The following is a 21,509-nucleotide window of genomic DNA, read 5'->3' as shown; positions in this document are numbered from 1 at the left end:
AGTCTAAATTTTAGTTCAGGAGCTCCAAAATGAAATAACATCTGGCCCAAAGAATCAACATAACTTACAGGAAGTCACTAATCATCAGTTTATACATTATTAGCCTAAGGTTGCAAAACTTAATGTTGATCCATTTTCCCATACATGGGAAGTATTTCACAATAAATTTTCTGCTAAATGTTTGTTGTTCAACATAAAACCTTAATTGCTCACATGAAATAATGCTTATTCTTTGGCTGCTAGTTAGAGTAATCCTATTCCTCAGGACCATCACCATGAGTTTATTTTTTTTTAAGGAATACAAGTCATTAAAGGGACTACCATTTAGAATTTCCACATTAGTTATTTTTGCAGTTATACAGCAGTAGCTGTCTCAGCCTCATAGAACATAAATAGATCTTAGACCTCTTACAATTTTAGCAGGGATCCTGATGGAATTCTGTTAATAGTTTGATATAAGAATATTCTCAAATTTAATTGTAAAATGTCTACATACATCAATTTTATGCACCTATTGAATGGTATGTTTTATTGAAATTCAAAACTAACATAAAATACTGGATTAAATCATCAATTTTTACCAATACAAAAATCATAAGCAAGCAGATGTTTTGGACAGTTACTCAGAAAATTTATTTTCATCCAAGATTTAAAACATTGCAGTTTTATATTAATTTACAACCTTTTTTTGATATTTCTCTTTAGTGACTTTCTTTGCCCATTTAATTAGTTAGTTCAATAACAGAAAATCTAAACATTGCCTAAGATACAGTGGAGAAATGAATTTAGTTTGGTTGAATGCAAAACAATCTTAATGTGCCTATTTTCCACAAAAAACATTTTCCTATCATAGTGAAAGATTATAACTGAAAATAAATACAAAATGATATATACTTATATATACAGCTTATAATAAAAATGATGCACTTTTAAAACAAATACCAGTTTCTACAAATAATCCTCCTGTTACCCAAGTATGAAAATAAAGATGCAATAAATATATTCCTCAGCAAAACTCCTTAAATCTATTTCTACCATTTTATTATCTCCTGAAAAACAAATAATTTCAATGGTCCTTAACTAATAACTTTTTCAATTTATTTGTTTTAGTAACAGGATTTACGAACACAGGATAGCCAGTTACAATACTTAAGATTTATGTAGCTTAAGTGCATATTTCTACCTATAGCTAAAAATCATGTGTATTTACTGGTACATATCATTCTCACACTGCCCTCTTTCGTGTGTTGTTGTGACACTTATATCGTTCCTTATTTAGCCTAAAGTTGTTTCAAAAACAGAATTTTCTAAGCTTAACTGTCTTACAAAGATTTAAATTAGAGTAGAAGTGTGTTCTATGTCAGTTCTTAAAGTAGTACACATAAAGGTTTATCTAAATGCTCCTGTATTTGAGTTTACACTCAGAAAGTTTCCTTCCACTGTTGTAAAGTTGTTCCATTTAACTAAAATTTCAGGATTTTCTTGAACTACAAGTGTAATATTTTGTTCTCAAACTAAGAGCAAACAATATATTGTAGTGAACAACATATTATATTAAGACTGTTCAATTGACAAAGTCTACATTTTTTAGATAAGGCAGTCTAGTGGGTGGGTACTTGCTTTTGTCATTACTGCAGAGACTGAAAGAAAGGCAGATGTAGTATGGCTGATATATTCTCCTTTGCTTATTTATACTCATGGATTCTTAAGAATACATGTATTTTTGTAATTTCAAACTGCAGACTCGTAAGTTTTTTTATTATTTATATTCCACTTCTTAATACAAAATAACTGAATTTTCAATACAAAAATTCTATTAACATTTATTAATTGGGTCTATGTACAACTTTTAAACCATTTGATTTAAATAGCTTTCCAACACTGCAAGCCACATAAAAAGTTTGTACAAAGCCATGAATGAAACTTATTTTATAATTACACTTGACTAATAGGTTAAATAAAGTTCATGAACCTGAGCTCAGGTTTTATGATTTTAAGAAAATGGTGGTGATAATTGTCAGTGTCCATCTGTTTATGCTTGAACTTGGTTTTCTTCTTCTGAACTTTCATCTCCTGTTAGATTCTGGTTCATACGCTTTGTTACTAGAAATAGAAGGAATAAAAAAAATTTAACACTGGGGTAGAAAGGTTTTCACATCTGAATATGCACACACACCACTCACACTGAAACATACACACCTATAAACAGATGTACCAGAAAGACTGTATTACACTGTAGATGGAGAGAATTGATTCTCCAAATTTTGGAGAAATATATATAAGATGATATAATGCTCATTATGACCCTGATAATGTTACCAGTCCATAAATGGAACAGGCAAGGCTGTGAAAGCACCATAGGAGATAGACTTAACCATGGTGTCAGGAAGCTCATTCCCAGAAATACCAGTGTGGACAGGAATCCAGAAATACTGGATAAAAATTGATGACAAAGAAAACTGAGCCATGTACTTTTTATGTCTAAGAGAAAAGAGTGAGAATTGACATTACGTTATTTCAGGGCTAGTAGATAACCAAGCAAGTCAATGTAAATAGCACAGTTAATGTACTGTTAGCTTCTATGTCATTCCAGGCAAAAGAAATGGCATACAATTCAGCAATGAACACAGAAACTACAGATGGAGTTCTGTGCATGTTTACTAAACTTGTCTGTGAATATATGGTATCACAGTATTGATTAGTTTAGGTGCAAGGTGGTTTTCATGATTAAAATTAAAAATCTTTATCCTGCTATTTCATTTGCATAATCTCTGAATGAATATTAAGTTTTTACCAGTGAAACTTTATTTTCTCTAACTTAACACTATATGGACTCAGTCCATTTGATCCTGTAGCCACCTCAAAAATAAGAAATAACGTAAAAGTTCCCTTTTCTTCCCAGAAATTGAAACAGAAAGTTAGTCTTCTATCCCTTTCTTAAATATGAATTATTTTTATTATCTCATTGATCTCTAAACTTGTATATAAAAGCTAAATTACCCAACAAATAGCTAGTAGCATTGAGAAATTTTTATTTAACTTTTTCACCAAACAAGTCTATAATTTTTACATCTGAGATAATTTTATAACATTAATCAAAAAATTACACACAAAAATAAACTTAGTATTTACATCTGGCCTAGTCTTTTTTGCCCTTACTTTCACCAAACTTAATCCTAATTTTTTGTCTCCAATAATGATAGTAGAGCATAACATAATATTATTTGTTATAAATGTACAATTAAGAACACAAAATAAAAACAAGCACAAAGCATACAACGTTCTGCAACTATCATAATTTAACTGGTTTTCATATTAACATTTTATTTCCCAAGCAAAAATAGCCACAATTTTTTTATCAAGAAGAGTTTTCACTGGTGAATGGCTTTCATTCAAATCCAGCTTCACATTAACTTGTAGCTCAACTACTCTCTCTGCTACTTCACCTTCACCATTCTTACAATCTCCTCCTGCTTTTCTTTACCTCACAGTAGCACCACTGGTCTTTCCTTTATCTCCATCTGTACTCACAGGACTTGCTACATTACTTCACTAGATCTATGAAGTCAGATTTCTCACTTTCATAATCAGCATCATCAAGTTCACTGTGAATAAAGTAATTTTCCTGGTTCAGAAGTTTCTCAAATAACTTCTTAGCTTGCTCAGTAGTAAAGCAACCAGGTTTATCAGGAGTAGTGGACAAGATCATTTTCTGTTTCAGAACATTTAAGTAAATTACTTAAAACAGATCTTTCTACAACCATATCACCACTCAAATTGAAGATACTTCATTAACGGAAGTATTTCTAGATTGATATTGAATATATAATGCATTCAAGAGGTAGGATTGATCATGAAACAGAAAACTGACATATCAGCAGCTTGTCCAAGCAGAAAAACAAGAATACTGATACACTGGCTGCTAGGAGACAGAGAGTTAACCCCTTCACTAAGGGTTGGGTGGATTACATTCAGCTAGTAACAATACTATTATTTTTTATGGTATATGCATATATTACAAAATTTTGTAGATTATTAGTAAACATCACAATGCTTTTGCACACAAAATATCCAGTGTTTATTTTAAATATTAATATATTTTAATTGATGATTTTCTCACAATTTTTTTTCATTCAGAATAATTTTCATTTTAAGATAAAAAATACTTTCATGTACCAGAAAATGTTCAAATTTCACGTGTGAAATCTGTAACTTTCGGATGGTTATCAAATGCATCTTCCAAAAAATTTTATATTTTATCTGTTATTTTCACTAAAGAATCTACATGAATTTGGTAGATTTGACTGATCTCATAACTACCATACAAAATTAGAAAATATAAATTAAATCTCTTTCTACTGGTTATAAATAATGTAATAGCATATTTTAGAGAGTTAATAACATTTTTGAAAGGCAGTATGTGTTAGGAGGATATGATATTTAAGTCAAATTTTTTGTTTATTTATAAGTAAAATAATACTGGAGCTATAATAATCAGATTATGCCTCATAAATATCTATGATATAAATCTGTTATTCATATCAAAATTTAAAAGTTCAAGTGGATGCAGAAATAAAGTCTAAATTACAAAATTCAGAACAAGTAACTGTCATATGATATAGAAAAGTGTAGACCTGGAATTGACATATTTCCTAAATATATTAAAACTCATATAACATAAAAATACTAAAAAAAACATATGTAATAAAAAAATATGTAAGATATAAAATAAAAATTTGAATTATAATTACAGTTTGATATCAAACTTGTTGACAAAAATTAAAAATAGCAGTTCAATAAAATATTGAATGCAAGCTAACAAACATGATAAATTAGTCTCTGGCATGTGACCCATATGAAAGGTGATAAAGCAATGTGATATGCACTTTGACCCATTCATATCTGGAAGGTGAGATGTTTAAACTGTGGAAATATTAAAATTCTTTAGGCCTAAAAAAATAATGATACATCTGGTTAAACCACACATCATTTTCTTAGTAGACAAGTAATAATATGAAATATATTTTACATACAACTTGATGGAATTCCATAATTTGCTTACCACAAATATTGTAAAAAACATAATATACTAAAATGAGGTTTCAATGCTTATCAAACTTAAGTGTTCAACATTATAACAATGCATACCACTTTAGTGAACCATTTATACACTAACTAAAGTATATCAATCAAACAATAACCTTACCTTCTTGATTACTGCTTTTACATTGCTTTTTTCTTTGTTTCTGTTTCATTCTGTAAAGAAAAATATATTTAATATACTAATCACAATGTTCATAGAAAAAGAGATAAATCTGAAAAGAAATTTTTGTAACAAAAATATAAGACATATCCAATGCATCACACTTTATCTTACCTTAATGACATTTCATACATAACAGGTAGCATAAATTGTATGTTATTTACAAATACAAAACCAAGGACAAGATGTACAGCTTAATTCTTTGTATTTTGTCAGTAAAGGTTTTCTTACAGTACTATTGGTGCTAAAATCAGTGAATTTAAATATAATGAGCTCATTCTATTAAGCAACATAGTTTAGCTCTTGGCTTGTGTAGATAATGAATTATTGGAAGAAAGAAATACATATGGGATACAGAATGTGAATGATAAACTACAGGAGATTACAGTTACAGGTAATACTGTGAGAAAGATATGGAGTAAACAGGGAGAAAACCATCAGATTATGCTACCCAGGGCATGGGAGGAGGATGTAACAGACAGAGCAAGAGATATAATAAAAAGGGCTAGCAATGATGCAGTTTTTATGCACATAGGGTCTGATGAAGTGGGGAAAGGTAAGTCAGAGGAGCTAATTAATAAGCACAAAAGCACTTAAAGAAAAGGGCCATAACTAAATTGCAACATGGATACTGATGAGAATTAATTTGGGGGTGAAGTTATAGGTAGGTCAGTAGGGCTGAATGCTAGGCTTAGGTTAATATGCAAGAATCAGCAGATTGGCTGGTTGGACTTGTTTGATCACTTTAATGTGATAATAGATCTTTATGGAATGGATGGTTTACACTTAAATAGGGTAGGGATTGGTTTGTTTCCTTAGGCAATGATTTAAGCTGTAAGGGAAGATTTAAACTAAGACAAGATAAACTAAATGAATATATACACACACACACATATAGAGAGAGAGAAGTTTAGCATATGAAATGAGTATAGTAGTAGTTCTACAGGTAAGCTTAATTGCTACTATTGTAATACCAGAAGTATAAGAAATAAAAGATAGATGACTTATGAGTACCAACAGGAATAGATGATTTTGATATAACAGGAATAACTGTAATATGATTAAATGTAGATGCTTTTGATAACAGTAATTTCTTTGAAATACAGGGTTACAGGTTATTTAATACAGGTAAAGCATTAAAAGAGAGAGGGAAGGAGTGAATTTATACTCACAATGTAAGTAACATTCTGTTGAAGTTGTATATTAAACATAACAGGAAGGAGACTGAATTCTTTTGGGATTCTAATAGCAGATATAGTGGTAAAAGGCTTTGAACTAGAATCTGTTATAGACCACAAAATAATATTGATGAACAGAAAGATTAAGATTTCACTGTTAACAAGGTCAGTTATGGGTGATTCTAATTTCAGGCAAATATTGGGAAATGATACAATCAAACCATAAGGGAGAAAAGTTTTTGGAAACTGTTCAAGATTATTTTCTTCACCAAGTGATCAAGGAACCTACTATAAACAATGCTATTTTAGATTTTTTGTTAATTAAGTTATAATGTAGAAATGGTTGAGAGGGTGAAGATTAGGTGCAAAAAATCATTGCTATATTAAGTTCAATGTTTTGCTGCAGATGGAAATCATGAATAATAACATTTTGGTTTCAAATTTTGAAAGGATGTAGTAAGAATCATCTGTCATGAATTTAGCAGCTAAATTATTTGGAGATATTGATTTAGTATGAAAAATTCTTGAAGGTATATTTACAAATATTTAAGATAAACATATACCTTATACAAAGAAAATGGTGGATGCAAATACAAAAACAGGTTGGCTCACAAAAGGTATAATGGATAAAATTAAAGAAAAACATCACAGATTTATGAAATTTAAATTGACTGGAATTATAGAAGACCAAAAGTGTGGTCAAATAGGACCTTAGGAGATCAAAAAGATGTATGAAAAAAAAAGTTTGGTTGAAAATGTAAAAAATTGATGGTAAGGATCTCTTTAAATATATTATGAGCAAAGAAATCTTTGGATGGGGGTGGAACCTTTAATGGATGATCATGAGATGGGTGGGTTATTAAATATTCCTCATCTTAAACAGTTGATAGATGGAAACAAGACCAAACATGATGATCCCATTAATTCTGATCTTGTTAAGAAAAAATTTTGAAGTTTAAAGAATGGTATGGCTCCTGGACCAGATAATATATTTGGTTTTAAAGGTTATACTTAATGGTTTAAAAGGATGTTAAGGATTATGTGTGCCCCACTTACCACTTTTTTTTTTTTGTAAGTTCTTCAATATTGGTAAGGTGCCAATATAACTCCTCTTTTCAAGAAAAGTGATAAAATTGTCCCATTAATTATAGGCCTTATATGTCTTACATGAGTTGAGGGAAAAGTTTTGGAAAATCTGACAAAATGTGCTTCGCTAAGTGATATAACAAAGTTTAGAATCTTATTGAATTCAACATTCTTTGAAAAGGTTACTGCTTATGTAAGTGAGCATAAGGGTGCAGATTTTAAAGCAGCATTTGGCAAAGCAATGCATAAAAGGCTTGTAAAAAACACTTAAAATGTGGGAGATAAGTTAGCTTACTGGATAGAAGAGTGGCAAGATGAGTGAAAGAGAAAATTGTTATAAATGGAGTTAAAACTGGATTAATGTCACAAGTAAGGACCTTAACTTATTTTGATTTACATAAATGAAGGAAGGGTCAATAACTTACTTAAATTTGCTGATGATAGTAAGATCTTTGGTGTTGCTGGCTGCTGCTTTACAAAAGGATTTGGATCATTTAGTGAGTTAGGCAAATTAATGGCAAATGAGTTTTAATTATAATAAATGCAATATAATGCAAGGGTAATGTTATCATACTGTTAATTATAAGTATTATTTGGATGGGAATAACTTCAACAGTGTTACAAAGGTAAAGGTTCTGATGTAGTGGTTAGTCAGTCTCTTAAGCCTACTAAAGCTAAAATCCAAACGTAAATCCATTGTATTCAACTGAAATTTTATAAAATTCCTATTTATTTATTGAAAATATGAATGTACACTACATTATGTGCTGATAATATTTTCAAGTACTTTTGGAGAAGAAAAAAAGCCCCCTTTTAAGTATTTTTAAGTCCTTAAAATTTCATTCTAAATTTCAAGAACTGTTAAGAATGTGTGTGTACCCTGGTTGATGCATCATCTTTTTTCATTTATACTTAATGGTAGGACTAGGAGACACAAATATAATTTTTAGCAAAGTAAAACAGTCACCTTCAGCCAAGACAGTTTTATTTTTTAACAAGATGGTTGGACTTTGTAACAGATTCCATTTAGATATTGTGGAGGTTATAAACTTAAGTGAGTTTAAGAGAAAGCTTGATAAATGTGGAAATGATAATAACTGGTTTGAGGGTTTTTTTAATAGTTTTAGTTTAGTTTAGTTTAGTTGAGAGAATGGGATAGTCTAGTAGACCAACAACTCCCTTGTTGTCCCTAAATATTATCTTATGTTTTATATTAATTTATCTTTCAAATTTAGCAATTCTTAAGGAAGTTTACCCATATTAAACATGTCATTTAAAGCTCAATTATCAAACTTCACTATTAATTAACACTAATACCATACAAACACACAACAAAGAAAAAATGTATAAATAAGTAAGTCTTAAGAAGTAAACTGATGAACTTGTATATAGCATACTACTGAAGTTACACTGAAGAGTGCATGATCAATTCCAATCATGCATACATATTAGTTACTGTAAAGCAAAGCAACTGCAAATCCTGTCACACGTGGAAAGTAAAGTTGGCTGTAAAAACATTAAAGCTAGCATTACAAAATTAGAATTTATACATTACTCAATGAACTTATCTGAATTAAGAACACTAGATATATATATTATTAATGCCATGTTATGGCATTAAATATTGGAAACAAAGATTACAAATTACTGGCAATAGTGACAAACAAGTAAGAATATGTTTAAAAAGAAAACTGATGTGTATAGTCACATGACAGCTCTTTAGTAATGTGAAACTTGTGACTTGAATATAGTTACTGAAACCTATGTTTATTTCTACACACTATAATCTCGTGATAAGAATATTTATTTTTTACAGAATTAATTAAAAGGTTAGAAAATCATTTGTAACCACTTCTTCTTGACACTGTGGTGATATTAAATGTAAAGCTTTAACAAAGCAACTGGACATACTATTAGGGTATGTTAATTACAGAGACTTATCAATGTACTTGAAAAATAGGTGTAGAAAAATTAACATTATGGCTTAAGTAAATTTGTGGGTAAAGCAATTAAAAGAAAACTACCCCAAAAACATCTTTACTTGAATATTGAATATTTTAAAAGCAATAACTAAAAACAATGTTAAAAAAATAATGATTTATAAATTTCAAGGCATACTGAAATTAAAACAAGGTTGGCTTAAGGAATAAAAATCAACAGTTGATAAAATACTTATCATATAAAATAAGTTTTGATGAACATAATATATATCATATATTTATTAATTAGACTTAATGTATAAAATGTCTTGGGGCTGATTTTTATATTTAGTTCAATCATAAACCAAAATTTCAAGGAGGTAGGTTGTCTTTATTCTGCTTGATATTTCATATCTTTTTTTAAACCAAATACATTTCAGTTACTAAGCTTGTTAAAATATAGTGAAACTCTATGGTACTGATATAGTAATTTATGATGTTTGATTATTCAATTGTACATTGCCATGCTGAAGAGAAGGAGAAATCGCCAGATGAACGTATTGATGTCTCTCTCTAAATTAAGGCCTGTACCTCTCCTACAGGTGAAATGGAATCTGATTCCTGAGAATTTGTACCAGTAGTATTTTCAAATGTAATAGGAATTTCCATAGTCAATACACTGATCACTGATGCAAATTCAGACTAAGATCTCTTATAATTTCATAACAAGAAAAAATTGCAAACATTACCAAAACAATTGCAAAAACAGTAAAATAAAACTGTTGAAAAAATTTAAATGGCAAAGAAGCAATTCATAAACAGTATATACATATGAAAAAACACTCATCTAAAGGATGCTGAACCACTTGATAAAATGAAGATTGAGCAGAAATAGCAGATGGAGCTAGCTGTGTCAACATATATGATGCAATGCTATTAGTGGTGAATAGTCACAAAATATATGTATGTTCAGAAATGGCACCAAACTGATGGGGTATATAGACTTGTGAACTGATCATAAAAATGTTTTAGCAACACTTAGAGGGAAGAAAGAGGTTGAGATAGATTTGTATGAGAATAGTTAAGACTATCAGAAATGCTCTGCACATTATTTTTCATGGTAAAGAGGTGTAAACTATAGTGCATTTACAGCTTGACATGGTAACAACTCGACAATTCTGCCAAACAGGAAAAAGACAACTATGTCACCTGAAGGGCAGATTACTTTCATTTCATATTTATATTATTATAGGTGCTTATATACGAATACTGTAAAACACTGTAGTATACCTAAGCTGCTTCGTAGTTTAATAGCAGAAAACAGATTTAGAAGAATATGGTAATGTTCACACAATATCACAACTTCTTCATGAGAAGATTCATCTCATTGAACAGCAACTAATCACAGGATCATTATTGAAACAAACATAAGCCCATGTCTGTTAATTTAATTTTTCTTAAGAAATGAAATAACATATAGAATATGTACTTAAATTCATGTTTTAGAACAACAAGTATTAAAGTTATACCAAAACAGAAATACAAAAGCTATTATTTAAGTTACAATTTTCCTGTACTAAAAATGTATTTCCAATAGGTACTTTCCTCCACAAACAAGATTAGCTATTCTCATTCATTGCTGTTCTCCCAATTGGAATCAAGTGATTCCATGTCTCATGTAAATTATTATGCTCTTATTTAACAAAAGGAACTTAGTATACTTACATGATACACATAACTCCTTCCATGCACCTTTACCAAACCATCACTTCAAAGTCTGGCAGAAGAGAGAATCATGGGAAGAGTGTGGGGAAGAATGGTGGGAAATGTGAGTGGAGGGAAGTACCTGTTGGAAATACATTTTTAGTTTAGGAAAATTATAACTTCTCATACAGTACTTACCCCCCCCCCTCTCTCACAAGATTAGTTACAATTCCACATTGATTAGGAGAAGGAACCAATGTGAGGGAAGAGCAGACACACTCCTTGAAAGCATCCATAGGATACATCTATAGATGAGAGATGAAGATCTGAAGAGAAGAACTGCATCATTCTGATCAGGTATACTCTTTCCCATGTGTGAAATGTGCGAGACATCAGAATGGAAAAAGAAAGGAGCACATCCAAGTGTGAGAGAATGTGGTAGCAAAATGATCTTAAACAGTGAAAGATACTGTAAGTCAACCAAACAAAGAGAAAGTAAGCAAGCAATGATGAGGATCGTAATATCTTCATCTCAAACCCAAGAAAAAGGGAACTGAGCACTGCACTGATTCCAAGGTATGACACAATGATTAGATCTGAGCTACTAATTCATTAACTTAACATGCAGTATCAAGAGGATGTCTCCTGCATGAAATCAACTCTCCCAACCTTGAAATAAGCCAGGAAAATCCAAAAGTCAATGACATCCCTATAAGAACTGGGACAGAATTTAAAAAATCCCATGTATCACCACTTTGACTTACAACACAGAAGAAGAGAAATAAAAATTGTGTGAGGATTTACACTGATTGGTTCATTCTGAGTCCAAAAACAGCCTGTGGGTTATCGACATCCACACAAGGGTAGTATGTGGGTTCCTAATCAAAAGGTTGAAGGACATTCTCACGTCTCACTCTGTGATATTGATTATTGCAAATCAGACATTACATCATCTTCACTAATGACTAATGAACAGTTGACGTCTAATGAGTATTAATTTATGGTTCCCGCATCTTAACCACAATGAAATTTCCTAACTCTTCCCAGACCTTTCCCTGAAAAAATACCTTATTCCCTGACCACTTTATTTACACTTGCAACTTGTCACTAAACTATTACCTACAATAATATATGAAATTGAAAAAAAATCGTTCATGTATTGTCTGATAAAAATAAGTCAGGCTGTATGTTAACACTCCTACGAAAAGTGTGGCCTAATAGGCCCCAGAGCAACTTGAAAGGTTATTAATATTAGGCTAATAATTTTGTATTTAAATGAAATTGCCATTTAAATCCATTAATGAATGGATTAACGAGATTCCCACTATCCCTATCTACTATCTAGTGAAACCACAGCCAGGGGAACGGGCTTGGAGAAATCAGGACTAGAAACGTCTTTTCGTAGGAGTGTTAATAGTTATACATGCTTAAATGTCATCTTACAAAGTTTAGAAATGTACTCAGTCAATAATTGATATTTCTAGGGGAATACAACAATACAAACATCAATTAAATGATTCGTGCCTTGGTATTTTTGAGACCCTCTATCTAGGTTTTAAAGATTTATTTTTATCAAAGTTAGTACTGCTTAGAATATCTGCAGCTCTTATAACTGAGATTTGATACAGAATCAATGTTTAATTGTATGGAAGCTAAAATACTCACACTTTAAATGTTTTCTGCATTAATGAGGATCAAGATAAGCAAAAATGCTAGTGCTATGACTGTATAAGTAACAGCATATTTAAAAAAAATGAAAACAGGCATCTTTGTTTATGAAAGCCAAAATATGAATATGAAAACAGTTTATAATATTTTGCTAAATATAATTACCTCTGTTTAATTTTACTTACCAAATTTAAAATGTTTGTCTTTAACTGTTCTTCATATCATTTACATTACTTAAAGTGAAAATAAAAGTTTGGAATTGCTGAATTATAACTTGACTCAGCTACCCTTATGAATTTTGTCAGCTTTCAAATTAATTTTATTATTAAACTCACTGATAGTATTGAGTAAAAAGTAAGGTAAATAATAAAAGTAATATAATTTTACCACTACTGCTAACAGAGATTCCTTGGAATTTCATAAAAGATTGTTGTTTTGGAAAACACTGGAATACAGTTATGATGATGAGTTTATGTCCTCACTTTGATAATATTATTTCATAAGTTTTTAATTTTGTCTGCTTTAAATCTTTCAACACATCTTGTGATACTACTAACCTAACATTAAATATATATAACTCCAAAAATTTTAATAACCATTGCAAGTTTTTAATGTACCAAAAACACACTGAAAAAGTGGTACACCCTTGTGAAAATTAATTAAAACAAGACAGAAAATTTCAATTTTTTTCAATTTTTTGCATTTTATTTCTGAGAATCCAAAAATTACTCACAAATTAATAAATGATATGACCTCATTTAATTTTCAGAAGATTATTAATCCGCTTTGGCATCGAGTTCACTGCAATCTTTACTAATTTTTGGATTGCAGTACCACACCTTAATTATGGCCTCAATTACCTTATCTTTCATAGTACAGTCTTTTCCCCAAAGTCTTTCTTTACAAATCACCCAAAGATTTTCAATAGGATTTAAGTCCAGCAAATTTCCAGGCCACTCCAGCACCTTTATTCCAGGGCTCATGCTGTCGCTCGCCATATTTGCCAATGGCTATTATTTTTGTTTTTTGGCAAAGAAAAATTGTAATTGGTGAATATACGGGTGAAACACTGTTTGTCTACAAAATGCTAGACTGGTTCACTACATCAACATTTCATTAATGCACGTATGCAGTAAGCAGATAAAAATCAATAACCCGTCTGCATTCATGTACCAGAGACGGATCAGTTCGGTACAGTGACACCACAGACCTATTTCCTTGGAATCTGTGAATTTTACAAAGCTAATGCTGAGAACATTTTTACAAAAGTCATTAGTATGTTATCAGAGAAGGGTATTGAAGTGAACCATTTAAGTGGTGTCAGCTCTGATGGTGCTGCTGTGATGGTTGGGTCAAAGTCTGGGGTAGTTACTAGACTAAAGCAATTTGTACCAGGTGTCCTAGCCACACACTGTATTGCACACAGACTAGCTTCAGTTGTGCCACAGGAGCTGACAGCATACCATATCTTGTCAAGTACCAGGATATTATGAATTCCATCTTTAATTTTTTTAAGTACTCGACAAAAAATATGGCAACTTTGAGTGTCTGGAGGAAATGAAACAAAACAAATCTGGTGAAATGCTGTTAAAATTTCTGAACGAGGTGCCATCTGAGTCTCAGTTAGATTCAGATGGACTGTACACTTTTCAGTTTAGTGGGCATACCATAAGAGACAGTGCAGTTCAAAGGTCTGAGGCAGAAAACATATGTGATAAGTTCACAGAAAATATGATAAGAAGTCTGAATGACAGGTTTTCAGATAATGATGATGCAGCCATCTTGACTTCCCTTACAAATTTCTTCAACCCACTGCTCAAAGACACAGACATTTCAGCAGACATTGACACAATCAATGATTATTTGTCGACCTTTGGCCATGAGGGAACAAAACAAGAATTGAAATCATTTTCAAAATTTGCTAGATCTACTTTTGAAAGTGGAAGCAAGTCTGTAACAGACATTAAAAGTTTCTGCAATTTTGCAGTAAAATACAGAGAGTCCTTTCCTGCAAGTGCAGAACTGGCAGAGAGACTGCTGGTAGCTCCAGTTTCAATAGCTGATTGTGAGAAAGGTTTTAATAAGCAGAATTTGATAAAAACGTGTCTGAGGAATTCAATGAGTACTAGAAACCTGGAAAATATCATGTGTCTGTCAATAGATGGGCCAAACACTGGAAATTTTGATTTTAAACATGCCTTTAAGATCTGGAGTACAAAAAAGAACAGACATATTCTAATGTAATCATTGAAACAAAGGCACCAGTTGTAACTGTAGATGAATAGTAATACACAACAAAATGACATACTTCAAAGCATGTATATATTTTTTCATTTTGTCATGAATTTGTGTTCAGATTTTCAGCATGAATGTCACTGAAACTTGTCAAGTTTAGTTTGGTGATATTTGAGTGATGATATATATTTTATTAAGCAAGGCTATCACCAGAGAGACTTGGGAGAAGTGGTCTCCCAAAACAGACCAAACCTCACCCTTTGTAAGCTCAAGGAAAAGTCATCTTATACAGATTATATTATACAAGAAAAGAATGCTATTGACTGTAAACTTTTCCATAATTTTGTAAAATTAGAGCAAAACTTCTCCCTGGTTTGCAAGTCTAGAGAGACCCCTGTTTAGCAGCATGTAATAACAGTTACTTTTAATTTAGTGACTTGTCTTCCCATGTCATTATTGTAATGATTTGTGTGTGAAAAACATTGAACTTTGTAACTGTTGTTTTATAATAAATTTGATAAATGATAAATTCATGGAAATGAAATGTATGATAAGAACTTAGTTGTCATTTATTCTTTGACTGTCTTATCGTATGTGATTGGCTGGAGGGTTGTATATGGATCAAACCTATCTGGCCAAAACACTGGCTAAAATTGGCTACCAAAAAAATCATTTGGCTAATAGCCTGGCAACAGAAGAATTTAGTCCAGGGTGAGCCCTGTATCCGCATTGTAGTCATAAAATTCTTCACAAGTTTCGATGTGTGGCACAGAGCCAGATCTTGCTGAAAAATGCCAAATCCATCTGAAAATCTCTTTTTCAATTCTAGAACAACTCTTCTCTGCAAAAATTTGATGTACTGTGATCCTCGCATCATACCTTCTATGATATGTAAGCCTCCGACACCATAGTAGCTGAAAAAGCCCCAAAACATCTTCTTCAAGGGATGTTTCACGAACTGACTGTTGTGAGATTCTTGAAGTTTCTCATCTGGAGATCTGCAAACATGTAGACTTCTTTGACCCTTTTCAAAGAAGTGAGTCTCGTCACTGAATAACACCTTCCTCTATTGTTCTTGTGTCCAGTTCTTGTATTTCAGACTCCATTGATACCATTTTTTCTTCATCGAGTTGGTAAGAAGTTGTTTTTTTTACTGGTCTCCTTGCCCTTCTAACGCAATTTCGAATGACGTAATATTACTCAAAATTTTGTCATATATCCCAAAAATAGATCGACCATAATGCAAAACACAGCTAATGACGTCGTCTGTGTGAAAAAATGACTACTAAAGGAAATCAGCGGGTCCAGCGAGCCTACACCAGCCACCATACTGAAAATATTGTAAAATGACAACTTGTTTCAATTAATTTGCACAAGGGTGTATATTTTTAATTATCCAACCCTCACTTAACTCTTTCACTACTGGTTTGGTGGATTACACCAACTATATAACCTCAAAGTGACCATAAGAATTCCATACTATAACTTTAAACATATTTTGCATGTATCACCACAGTTTTAAAATTTTAGTAAACATTACAAGTTCTTTTACTAAACAATTTGTCCATGACAACTGCAAAAACAAAGTAATTTTTATGCTAAGATCAAAAATACTTTTCTACATCTGAAAATTCTTAAATTTAATTTGCAAAAGCTCTGAAACCTCATAAATAAATATGATTTTTTTTAAATAGGAAACTGTATTTTATCTATTATTTGTCTATCTTAATTCCATATGGGGTCAGCCACTTTGACAGACCTCACAAACACAATAAAATTTTATAAGGTCGAAAACTGTAAAATAAAGTAGGCAATGCTGTTCTTTTCTCTTTAGTATTGATCACAAAATTCTAAGGCATTTCTCCTGACAATTTCAACTCCTAACTGTTTCACATTTATTTCTTATGTTCATTTTATTGTTATTGGCTAGAATAGACACCTTACAATCATAAAACAATGAATTAGTGCTCTTGCCATTGGACTGTTTATGTATCATCACTATATGACACCACTGGTAGCAAATAAGTTTGTTATGAAATTACAAGGACCTTCCTACAGAATTTATTGTAATCCTGACTTCAAAAACACAGTTAAAGGGAATTTATCTGTTTGTTTATATTATAGTCCAGTGGTTACAAGAAGATTTATCTAGAGTAATAAAAGTACACGAAAATATTTATAACATGTTTCCATACAAAGTTGTGACTGATCCAATAAAATTCATAAGTATCTGGATGTTAGGTTTTCTCTTGGGTAGTCAAAATTTAGCACTATTGATATACAAAGTGTGTAAGTACTTATGAATATTATTATTATTTACTCATAAATGCTTAAATTTTAATTACTTTTATTACAACATAACACAATAAATAAAAACATATAAAAAAGTATTTCTTGTACATATGATAATAAAAAGTTGATTCGTATTCATGCATTGTACTTGCTAAGCCTTGCTATAAGCTCTCAAGTGGAGGGGGGATTAGTTTTTGTAGACTTCAGAGATGCAGTTTAGAAATAAAAAAATTCAAATTTATTTGGCTTTCTAGCTCAGCCATAGGTGGTAAAAATTTCTCTTTAGAGAAACAACTTACTCCACAGACTCATGTTATCAAAGTCAGTTACAAGTTCCCCTTCAAACAAATTATAAACAAGTGTCAGATGCTCTTTCTACTGGTTATAAACATGTACTTAAAACAAGAAGGTGTGAGTAGATGAGATATTTCAAAGCATGGAATAGTAGGTGGTACTACCATTGTAGGTTTCCAGAATATAGATATATCAGCAAATGAAAAAGATGGAAGGCTCTTATTTCACATTCTATTTGAAAATGGCTAAATTTGAGTTTCCAGTTCATTAACCACTATAAACATTGTAGTGTAAGTGTAATAAAACAAACTAAGCAACATGAAAAGAAGATATGCCACATGTCACACAGAAAAAATGTATTTAGCATTTTTTTAATTGAGAAACTAAAACATATAATATTAAAATCTGAATTATAAGCTACATTTGTGATGTCAATTTTATTGACCTAACAGTAACAAAGTTGAATAATTACACTTTTAAAATAACTAAAATATCATGATATTATGTGCCCCTTGTCCTGTCTGTTGAAAGAATTAATATAAAATTAGATAAATAAAAACGTTTAAGATGATGTTAGATATATTACAATGTTACTTTCAACAGTATTTTAACATTTATTTTTCACAAAATAAGAACGTTAACTTTTAACTTTAGAAGTCTGATAGGCCTTGTCAACCTTCTTAAGTTTTAGGTGAAGTAGAATGTCTCAATACAGACCATTTATTATAAAACATAAATTATACATGTAAAAGCAAATTATTTTTCATTAGGCCTAATTTTAAAATTTTGTAAAGGAAAAACAAAACTGGATAGCCTTGATGTTTTGGTAGTGAATGTTTTAAATGCTTGACAAAAGAATTTTTTTTGTTTACTTAACTATACTCATAAAGTCCACATAAATATTTATATGATATTTATATATACACAAATTACACACAAATTATAAGCACCTACGTTGCACTCAGTACTTCTGTGCATCTACCACACTTTTAATGAAAAAATTATGTTATTTGATAAACTGGAATCTTTGATTTTGTAGACACCATACATATAAATATATAAACTGTAACTGGTTCTTATTTGTTAACCCTTAAATTATCCAACTTTATTCAACCTGATGAAAAATTCATTATGATTTCATAAGTCACCATCTTGGAAGAATACTATCACTTGGGGGCATGAAACTGAAATGGGTAAATTTGGTTTACCAACATAATTTCTACCTGGAACTCTAGTTGGGGTGAACAAAGGGTTATAATGCAAAATTGACAACACTTAAGGATTTTTTATAGGTTCATATGACATTCTTTTTATTCTTGAAAATGTCTACATGTTAAGTTGTAGCTGTTTGAGAGCTAAGGGAAGTCATCAGTAAAGTTTAACTGTGTTTAACAATTATAGTACATGCTGACAAATTATTCATGGAAACTCCTTCAAGTGACAAAATAAATATGAAAAAAGTATGTAAATAAACATAAATAAATATATTATACATAACCATAAAAGGGAATTTTGTTGAACAATAATAATAATATTAAAATTAAAAAAGGGGAAATATTTACAATATCTTATCAAAACCATCCCATTTTGAAAATTCCACATCCTAAAAAGTAAATAAATACAACATTTAAACAGAAACTAGGCACTACTTAGAAAGACTGTGCCAAATTATGTGGTATTTGGTTAAGTATTTCCACTGTGAGAAGAGGAACATCAATGATACCTCCTTTCCAGCTTGGAAAGAGTTAAGTACATTTTGTTTGTGATAATTTAACAGGGATTACATATGTTCACAAAAAAGCTTTCCAGGAAGTAAAATATACCTTTTACACAAAGTAAAAGTTTAAATATTGCATTTACGAGCTAATAATAATTAGGTGTACATTTATTTGTTACTAGAAATAACTAACTGCATAACAGTGTGCAAGCATTAATCCATCCTTGTTTTACACCCCTCGGTGTGGATTCCTGTACGTGGTGAGGGGACCTCCCAGGGAAAGTTCTGTTCTATCTGGTTACCTTCTCTGGGATCTAAACATCCACCCACGTGTTTGCCGTGCGTGGCGACCCGTGAAGGGGAGGAGAAGATCCTGGTGGTTGAGGGGTCCAACCCTAACACACCACTTTGGCCTCAATTCCTGCAGACGGGCGGCCTTTGGGTGGCCCCCCTTGGGTCAATCGGCTGGTCCACTTGGGCTAGAGTCAAACAAGTACCAGTGTTGGAAATTCTCAACGGGTGTTGTGGACATTGTGCCTGATGCTGGTGTTTGGGTATAGTGCTCACGAAACCCTGGCGTTGCTGCATTGTCCTTGCGTGACTTTGTAGTGCGTCCCCTTGTAGGGCTCCATGGTGGGTGGGGTCAGTGGGTACCGAAATTTTTTCTTTTCCTATGGATCCTCAAAAAATTTAAATAAAATTGTAAAAAAACAGTCAATGGGTAGCGACCACGTCTTGAATACTCAGAACAGCAATCTTCAACATCAGTAACACATTACCTCATTTTCTTATATTACATTCTCTTCGGAAAAACCTTTAGGGCAAATGTCCCCTTTTTTATTCAAAAGGGACTAGAGGGACTTGCTGGCTCTCAAAATCAGTAAAGAAACTTCGATCTGGTGACATATTAGTTGAAACATCCACATCCCAACACAGTGAACTCCTGTTGAAATCAAAGGCAATTGGGGATATACCTATTGAGGTTACACCCCATGCTGCCTTGAATTCTTCACGAGGAGTTATTGTTGAAAGGAATTTGAAGAACGTTCCCGAGTCAGAGATTCTCGCTGGTCTCTCCACTCAAGGAGTTTCTGCAGTGAGGCGCATCTCCACTCGCAAAGATGGAATTACACTGCCAACAAATACCCTCGTTTTAACATTTACTTCACCACGTGCACCTGCCACCATCAAGGCAGGTTATCTCATTGCAGGGTTCGCCATACATACCAAACCCTCTTGATGTTTCCAATGTCAGAGATTCGGCCACTCAAAGACATCTTGTCGGGGTTCCCTGACATGTGCTCGTTGTGGAGGCAAGGACCACGATGCCTATGACTGTGACATGAACCCACATTGCGTAAACTGCAATGGTTCTCACCCTCATACTTTCATTCTTGCCCAAAATGGTTGGAGGAAAAGAGGTGCAGCGTTTGAAAACGACACATAACATTAGTTATCCTGAGGCTCGGAAATTGCTGTCCACAACTCCATCTCGGACATATGCTGCTGCACTTCATTCCACAACTACAGTGGGGGTGCAGACAGATCTCTCTGTGCCTCCAAAAGAATCGTTTTCAAAACAAATGAAAAACTTTTGACCTCCGTGGTTAAAAGGTTGATGAATCAACTACCACACCTATCTCTGTCCCTCCCATACCTTCCAACACACCTCAAGATCCCGTCCTTCAGTTTCAAATACAGGCATTTCTTCTGATACATCTTTTCTCCCACCACAAGAGACAACACAATTATTCGTTCGCGTCCTCAGTCACTAGATTCCCCTTCCAATAACAAAACCTGCCCACCGACACAGAGCAGGATCCATGGAGGTTGATAGACCTCCTCCAACTAAAGACAGTAAAGAAAAAAAAGCGTGGTCGTAAACCGAAGGGTTCTCCAGCCACTTCACCCACCCGTTCTTAAAATGGCCACCTTGATACAATGGAACTGTCGAGGTTTACGTTCTAATCTGGATGATATCAAAAGCGCTGATTGCTTCCTACCATCCTGTTTGTCTTTCTTTACAAGAAACATTTCTCAAAACTGCTGATACTGTCTCCATTTGGCAGTTTTCTCTGTACAGAAATGACAGGTTGTGTGATGGTCGAGTACATGGAGGGGTGGCACTGTTGGTTGATCAACACGTGCCCACC

At 32.3% G+C, this 21,509-nt stretch overlaps 1 protein-coding gene across 5 annotated transcripts in view; it reads right to left on the bottom strand.

Moving 5' to 3' along the window:
* Nucleotides 1-609: 609 nt before the first annotated feature.
* Nucleotides 610-21,509, bottom strand: part of LOC143244309 (PRKR-interacting protein 1 homolog) — a 62,602-nt gene continuing 41,702 nt past the window's right edge. For all 5 annotated transcript variants that reach the window (XM_076488741.1, XM_076488739.1, XM_076488740.1 and 2 more), the window contains exons 5-6: nt 5,207-5,256; nt 610-2,103 (exon numbers count right to left, since the gene is read on the bottom strand). In XM_076488741.1, the coding sequence (XP_076344856.1) occupies nt 2,033-2,103; nt 5,207-5,256 (121 nt within the window). In that variant the 3' untranslated portion in view covers nt 610-2,032. The remainder of the gene's footprint in view (nt 2,104-5,206; nt 5,257-21,509) is intronic.

Source organism: Tachypleus tridentatus, chromosome 2 (genome assembly GCF_004210375.1).
Source record: "Tachypleus tridentatus isolate NWPU-2018 chromosome 2, ASM421037v1, whole genome shotgun sequence".
NCBI lineage: Eukaryota > Metazoa > Arthropoda > Merostomata > Xiphosura > Limulidae > Tachypleus > Tachypleus tridentatus.
The sequence above is the reverse complement of the archived record's forward strand: the minus strand, read 5'-3'. Positions and strand labels throughout refer to the sequence as shown.